Source organism: Lolium perenne, chromosome 5 (assembly GCF_019359855.2).
Source record: "Lolium perenne isolate Kyuss_39 chromosome 5, Kyuss_2.0, whole genome shotgun sequence".
In the NCBI taxonomy this organism is placed as follows: domain Eukaryota; kingdom Viridiplantae; phylum Streptophyta; class Magnoliopsida; order Poales; family Poaceae; genus Lolium; species Lolium perenne.
The window spans coordinates 250808192-250816289 of NC_067248.2; the positions used below are offsets into that span (position 1 = coordinate 250808192).

General features: G+C 51.8%; 1 protein-coding gene across 2 annotated transcripts; it reads left to right on the plus strand.

The window, feature by feature from the left end:
* Positions 1-3492: 3492 nt before the first annotated feature.
* Positions 3493-6272, plus strand: LOC127302676 (uncharacterized). Of its 2 annotated transcripts, none has more exons than XM_051333219.2 (2): positions 3493-4994; positions 5864-6272. In XM_051333219.2, the coding sequence occupies exons 1-2, from the start codon at positions 3620-3622 to the stop codon at positions 5887-5889; spliced, it is 1401 nt and encodes a 466-aa protein (XP_051189179.1). In that variant the 5' UTR covers positions 3493-3619; the 3' UTR covers positions 5890-6272. The 2 variants fall into 2 exon arrangements, with proteins under 2 accessions (XP_051189179.1, XP_051189178.1); XM_051333218.2 differs by having other exon boundaries at positions 3495-5003.
* The last annotated feature ends 1826 nt before the right edge of the window (positions 6273-8098 follow it).

An 8098-nucleotide genomic window follows, 5' to 3' on the forward strand; every position in this document is an offset into this window, starting at 1 on the left:
CGGGCTGTGTTGCCTTGCCGTCAGCGTTGGAGGATGCCGAGGCGGCGGCCTCGGGTAGGTGGCTGTGAGCCGGGGCGACGGCCCCGGAAGGCGGTGCGGCAGCATCTCTATGGTGCAGGGATGTGGCTTGCCACAGCTTGGGTGGCGACCCTGGCCGTGTGGGCGGCAGGGCAGTCGGCTCGGTCGGATGCGTCCTGGTGGGGATGGTCGGACGTTATGTCGGGGCGGCGGCCCCGGATGAATTGGTGTGATGTCCGTGGTCTGCGGCCGTTTGCCCTGTGCAGCTTGGGTTGCGGGTGGACGAATCGTGCGGCGTTGCAGCTCGAGAGCGAGCGGTGGTACGTCGGGGCGGCGGCCCCGGAAGGTGGTGGCCTTGGTGGACGTGCAGGGCGCGACGGAGCAGCGGTATGTCGGAGCGGCGGCTCCGAATGTTCGTCATCTTGACAGTGTTGAGGACATCGACTTTGTGTCGCGAGGGCGACAAGGTCGTTTTGGCGCAATTCTATGAGAGGTTCGTCTTCTTCAGCTATGTTGGAGTGTCCCGTGTCTGCTCCTCCCATAGTAGGCACGGCGTCTTCGCTCCGGTTTGGTTGGATGGCAAGCTAGTCTTGGCGAGTGTGTCGTCGTCCGCTTGTATCAACAGTGTGTTCGAGTGGGTTTGCTCTTGTGGAGTGGCGAGTGTGGCCTTGGCCCCGTGGTGTCTTTGTAAGGTTTTCGCATGGTTTTCTCCTAAAAACTATGCACTTTTTTCTTAATTAATGGATGAGGCAAAGCTTTTGCCTCCGTTTCAAAAAAAAAGGCCTGTTCGGTTATTCCTCTCCCCAAGAGGATTAAAGTAGATTGGACGGGATTTCAGGAAATTTTGACTTGCGGGGGATCCAATCCACGCCAATTCCTTTTGATCCCTTTCAACCGTCTCTAAACCAAACAGGCCTAAGAGCATCTCCAGTCGCGTCCCCCAAACCGTCCCCCAAAGGGATTTGGGGCGCGCCGGACCAAAAATGCTATCCAGCCGCGTCCCCCAAAGCCCTTTTTTGTCCGGCGCGCCCCTATACGGTGTCCGGCGTCCCGAGCCCGTCCCCGTCCCACAGGGGACGCACCGGGGACGCCGGACACAACGAAAAGCGAGGCGGGGAGTGGCGGGGCCGACCCGTCAGCGGCACAATTAATTTAAACCTAACCGTCGCCTACCTCGCGACGGAAGTTATTGGCGCGCAGCGACGGTGCAGTTCCCGCAGAGGGCGCAGCGACGCGTCCCGTCGCGCCTAGCTCTGCGTGCCGGCGTAATGAGCGCCACCGCTCCTCCGCCTCCCTCCGGCCTATAAAAAGGGGCGCCTCTCATCGTCCCTCTCACACACAAACCCTAGCGCCTCTCTCCCAAACCCTAGCCGCCACCATCTCTCAACAAGACTCGACGCTATGTCTGGTAGAGGCGCAGGCCGACCTCGCGGCCGCAGCCGTGGTCGTGGTCGTGGTCGTGGCCGCGGCATAGCTGAACGCTCGCCGTCGCCTCCCACGTCGTCGTCTTCGTCGGAGATGGACGTGGAGCCGGACGTCCTGTTCGAGTTCGTCCACGTCCTCAAGGGCGACCCGCGCGGCATCCAGAGGCTGCCGGACTCCTTCGCCGAGTACGTCGGCGGCGTACGCCCGCGCAAGATGCATCTGCGGGAGCATTCGTGCGGCTTCTGCCGGTGGATCGTCGACGCGATCTACGACGCGCGCGGCAAGATGTACCTCAACATCGGCTGGGAGAAGTTCGCGCGCCACCACAGCCTCGAAGCCGGCTTCATCCTCGTGTTCTCCTACTTCGGCAACAGGGACATGAGCGTCAAGGTCTTCGACGAGAGGCGCTGCCTCCGGGACTACCACGCCGACAGGGACTCCCACGACGACAGCACCGACGAGGAGGACGACTGAGTGTTGTTTCTTCGCAGCGAATACGTGCACGGAGGTTTCTGCCTGTTCGCCTCATCGGTAGAACCAACAAGGGCACCATCCTCCCGCTGGATTTTCCAGTTTAGGTGACTGGGTGTGCCCTCGAGTGTTCTTTCTTAGCAGCGAACACAGGAAACCTTCGATGCACGGCCTAGTTAGGTTTAGTTTTTTTGCAATATTTTATATTTGTGTTCACCATGGTTCAAACTATGTATTAGTTTGTGGAAAACCATGTTCCAAACTATGTCTTCGTGTAAACCACGTTCCCAATTATGTATTAGTTTGTGGAAATTGAAATAAAAATGCCAAGAAAAATTATTTTAAATGTTTGGGGGCGGCGTTTGGGGGATGCGGCTGGGGAGCGACGTCCCCCAAACGCGGCACGAACAAAACACGTCCCCCAAACGCTCGATCCGGCGCGGTTTGGGGGACGGTTTGGGGGACGCGACTGGAGATGCTCTAAGAGCATGTCTAACAGGTCCATATTTCGCTGCCCCGTATAACGCTCGCATTTCGTCCCGTATCGAAAAACTGCTAACGGAAAAGCCATTCCGTCTAGCAGACCCCGTATTTCGCCCCGTATTTTCAAAAATGAAAACCCCGCGAAGTTCATCTTCATTGATCATACTACGGATCATACATACATTCCGATCATACTACGGATCATACTACATCTAACCTACGTCTACTCGTCAAGGATGACGTAGGGGATGAAGGCGATGGAGGCCGCCTCCTCCTGCGCCTCCTGCGCCTCCCGCGCCTCGAACTCCTGGACGGCGGCGATGGCCGCCGCCTGCTCCTCTGCCTCCGCCCGAGCTTTCTCGGCGGCATCCGCCTCGGATTCGGCCACCGCACGCCGGAAGGCCGCCTCCTCCTCTGCCGCCTCCTCTTCCTCCTCGCCGCCTCCGCTTCCTCCGCCGCTGGTGCTGCCGATGGTCGCCGCCCATGCCGCCTTGGACGCGCGGTCGCGCTGCCACTCGGCGAGCCACTTCTCGAAGGCTTCACCGCTCATCGGCTTGAGCGGCGGGTCTTGCCGGTACCACCGCCCGCCCGCGGCGTACTCCCGGAGCGTACCCGGCATGTACAGCGCGCCGGCGTACCGGCACGCCGCACGGCGGCTCCCGGCGGCGGATCTCTTGCACTTGAGCCGCCACGCCTCCTCCACGGTGTCCGGCGAGCGGGATCGCTTCGATCCGCTCGCCGGCGAGGCGGTACTACGGCGGCGGGAGTCCATGCAGGTGGCGGCGGGTGGAATGCGGCGCGGGGGAGCGACTAATTGCTCGCCGGAGCAGGAGGAGGAGGCGGCGGCGCACGGCGGAGCTAGGGTTGCGAGTGAGGGGTTAACCCCTCACTCTCACCTGCGCCCAGTATAAGTAGGGGGCGGCGGGGCCGATTTCCTGGGCCCCGTATTCCGCCGAAACGGGCCGGCCCGAATACGGGGCCTGCTAGACGGCCCAAAGCGCGCCTGCCCCGTATCCCGCCAGAATTTTACGGGGTGGGCGGGTTATACGGGGTCTGTTAGACATGCTCTAAGGAGGAGGGAGAGACAGCCTTCACTCCGACTGCAATGGCATATCGATTCCGTCTGGATCTCGCCCCAACGTCCCCCTCCACTACTTAAATACATCCACCCACCGTATGATCGAGAAACACAAGTTCCTTGAAGGCAATCGGTCCGGGATCGATGGACGGCGCGGTCCTAGATCCTCCTGCAGCTTATGGCTACCTCGACGACGACGATGTCCTCATGGCAGAAGAGGATGAAGAGGACCATCAATCTGTAAGCGATGAAGCGGTGGACGAAAAGGAGGAGTACCCGTACTTGAATCCTCCTGCTTATGGCTACCCGGACGACGGCGAGCGCCCACCCTTCGTTCTCATGGAGCCATACGCCTACTTCGCGGACCGCGACAACGCCACCACCGCCTCTTGCGCTATGAGGGATCTCGGTGGCACCCTCAAGGTCACCTTCTGCATCGCCCACCCGCCGCTCGTCTCCTACATGTGCGTCCACGCCACCGCCTTGGACCACACCGAATTCGCCGTCGAGCCCCACATCATCGCCACGGAGACCGACGGCGGCCTTGTTCTCCTCCGCCTCGTCATCGGTACTGATCCATCCGATATTATGGTACACTCGGAAAGAGAATACTTCATGTACGACGCCAGCGTCCCCTCGCTCCAGCACCTCCCGCATCCCGACTACCAGCACCAATTCAATGACCACTCGGTTGCCATCGTGCGCAAGTGCAAGAAAGGCAGCCAAGTCACTAGCAAGGAGGAGCACGACTGCAGCAACTGCGACTACGTCCTTGCCGCACAATCTCGCGGATTCGGGTATACAAAATCTTCTGCACTCATTATGTATCACTCTGATACAGAAACATGGAGCAACGTGCCGGTGGTACTTTATTCATATCCAAAACACAGAACATACAAGACACTCACCATAGGAGGAGATAAAGGCACAGTGGCCTGGGTTGATCTTTGGCGTAAGATCATGTTATGTGATGTGCTTGACAACCGCCCCACCCTTCATACCTTAGATCTGCCACCGCCGATAAGTCTTACCAGCTATCTGGGCTCTGGCAATCCACAGTCTGTTCGGGACATTGCCGTCGTTGGTGGCTTCATCAAGTATGTCGAGCTGCAGTATCGTCGTCTCGAGGGAGACATGTCCTCCACTTTCTATACTTGGAAGGTTGCAGTATGGAGCATCAACACTGTGAGCTACACCTCAGATGATTGGCACATGGATTACCTCCTCAATTCCACTGAAATGCCGGAATCGTCGCTGCCTAAGCTGCGTGTTGATGAGGGTACAGCTCAGCCAACCTTGTCGACTCTCAACATTGGCCTACCTAAACTGAGCCTGCAAGATGATGGCATCGTTTACTTACTTGCCAAGATTGACTACCGTGACAACACCCACATAGCATGGGTGCTTGTTGTTGATATGAGGAACCAGACTGTCCAGAAAGTTGGTGAGTTTAACTCCATGAGAACTCTTGGTTTACAAGAAGGCTACTGTGCAAGTAGGATCTCCAAATATCTGAAAGGTGCTTCAGGTAACTGATTGTATTTTATTTTTACTCCTTCCTGACTTCCAATACATGATAATTTACCTGATTAATTCATATTTTCTTGGTGGAGGGTGGGCTGGTATTTATCATATCGGATATAGCACATGGTAGTGTACGCCTTTGGGTGGTTAATCTGAACTCAGCCGAAATAAGATATAGCACATGGTAGTGTACGCCTTTGGGTGGTTAATCTGAACTCAGCCGAAATAAGATATAGCACCCGGTAGTACGTGTACGCCTTTGCGTGGTTAATCTGAACTTGGCCAAAATAAGCTATAGCACCCGGTAGTGTGTCTTTGGGTGGTTAATCTGAACTCAGCCGAAATAAGATATAGCGCCCGGTAGTGTGCCTTTGGGTGGTTAATCAGAACTCGGCTGAAATAAGATGTAGCACCCGGTAGTGTACGCCATTGGTCATGATTCCATTCGGTTTTGTAGACACTTGGCCCTGCTGATTCCAGAAGATTATAGTGAGGTGTTAAAACATGTTACTTGTATTGTATAGATATATTGCATGGAGACCTACTTAATCGGCATGAGACCGAAGCAAATATACTGGCCAATACTGCAGTCAATTGCCAGAGATTTGGGGATCAAATTTTTTCTACTATTACTGTATTAATAGTGAATTTCTCACTAGAACAATTTTTATAAGGTTGCACTTGTTGCTGTGTTCATCTATAGTTTGTTTATATAGCTTTACATCTTTATCAAGTTTTGTCTTTTTTTCAGTAGTCGGTTCACATGGAACTGTAAAGCAACACTTATATTAATGCTAGCTGTTTATGGATCTGTATTTTTTCCTCCCCATCATTGCTGATGACATGTTAAATTTGATATCCCAGGTGCAAAACAAAACACAAGATGCTGATTTTGATATCCTCTGTGGTGATTGATTTGGGTGGTGTAAAAGATGAAATAGGTTGCATGGGAGCTGAAGAAAATTATGACCTGCGAATAATTTTGTTTTTCTTGGAGCATAGTGGCTTATCATATTTCACCATTATGTCTAGATTATCCTTTGTCCATGTCTGTCTTCTGTTTGTTCTAGTATTAGGGATATAAATGATTCCTCTAGACCTGTTCAGGGGGTCCTTTATCTCTATTTTCTCTCGGAACTTTCTGAGTATTATGTCAGCTGGATCACACTTTGTATGAACTATACTATGTCAGTTTTACCACCATCCGTTTTCATTATTCTCTTTTTCTTTTGTTATTGTTAATAACATCACAACTTGTGGGTGTCTTTCGATAGTTTTGGTCATGTAGCCAGAAACATCTTGAATGATAGGTTTAGTGCCGTTATTGGGAGCTGATGCAAACACTTTATATGATTTTTTACTCTGCCTTCAAGTATCAATTTGCTGGAACTCATAATCCAAGTTGTATATATGATGCATCCCCATGGAGCCTCCACAGCGATTTGAATTTCTGATCGTCTGATGGCTCCTTGCGGGGAATCTCGACCGTCTGTTTTTCACCTTCCCACCCATATAAAAGAAGCAAAGTCTGGTAAAAAAACGGTGATATAAAAGAGGTAGTGAAAAGTCTGAAAACCCTAGTCGTCGCCTCACTCACGCGCCTCTTCTTGTTGGGAAACGCTTTCGATCTGGCGACCGATCGCTGAGCGATCGGTCGTCTCGCTCGCTCCCACGCAGCCCCTATATGGGCCTGATTTTCGGCCCAAAACTGAAGAGTTGCTTTTTTTAAAAGAAATCTACAATGTTGTTTCCAGATTGTAACAATTAGATAAAAATTATTGTAAACTCACACGCCATAATTTGTAAGATTTTTTTAAGTGATATGTTACGAAATGTGTGTTTCTTGATATGTTGTAAACGCATGACTTTTTTGTTGGAATTATTTGTGATTTTTAGTGTAATTGTTTTAGTCATGGATACTTTTTTTCGTAGAGATGTTGTATATGTACGTTAGTTTTGTATCAATTGTGTATAAAAGTTATAGAGAAAGCATATCAGAGATGTTGTAATGTTTATCTGGACATTTGCCATAAATTCTTTTTGTTGTAATCGCCAATAATTTTTGGTAAAAATAGTTGGTGATTTTTGTTGTAATTGGATGTACATAAAAGTGTTATTTTTAACCAAATTTTCACAGCCACGAACACATGTTTTTTTGTTGTTATAGCTTTTGATTTTTTATTGTAATTGCTGTTAATTTTTGTTGTAAACAACCTATAGAAAAACAATTGTTGTTTAACCACTTTCTTATAAGACTATTTGTTTACATTTTTTGTCTTTTTTTTTGTTATAATAGTACATATTTTTTGTAAGCGAACTAAGAGATTTTGTTGTAATACTATGTGAGACTCGGATCAGTCTTCGAGTGGCAGTTTTTTCGTAAATATTGAGAAGGCCAGGCCCAAAGAAACATACCCTTCGGGTTAACCGGAGAAGTCTAGTATTGCGGGTTAATTATCCAAAAACTGGGGAGAAAAATGCAAATGTTACAATGTGGCTGATTCCAACCGTTAGATGACGATCCGACGACGCGGAAGACAACCGATTTTAGGGGTTGCCATCAGGCGACCAACGCCCAGCGTTCGCCCTTCTTGTTCGCCCTTTTCTCCTCTCCCGCTTGCCATCCATGTGCCGCATCTCCTACCTCTAGCTCACCCCTCTTGCATCCCCTTTCCTCCTCTCCTTGCTCCGCCTGAGCTTCTTCTCTCCCGTTCCTTTCCCACGCTGAGCTATGGCACTCTCTCATGCCCTCCCCCCAAATCAGGAGCATGTCTACCCTGGCGCCGCCGCACGCCATTGTGCCCGCGCCGTGTTGCCACCCTAAGCGGCACATCCCATGGCTCGCACCGCCGCCGTGTGGCGTGATGTCGCCGGAAGGAGCACGGATGGTGGCCGGAAGGAGCAGCGCAGCCCGCCTCTCGCACCGCCGTCGCACGTTGTGATGTCGCCGAAAGGAGCGGCCGGTAGAGCTCGTCCTGCATCCCAAGCTGCTCGTCCACGACTCATGTTGCAGCAATTGCTCACTCAATCTAATTGCTAACTCATCTCTCCAATCCATCCCAACAAAGGACATCATCAACTCTCGTCTCAACAAAGGAG

Coding starts and splice junctions, on each gene's coding strand:
- LOC127302676 (XM_051333218.2), top strand. CDS start 3,620: ATGGACGGCGCGGTCCTAGATCCTCCTGCAGCTTATGGCTACCTCGAC. Junction 5,004..5,863: donor ATATCTGAAAGGTGCTTCAG/GTAACTGATTGT, acceptor TTGATATCCCAG/GTGCAAAACAAAACACAAGA.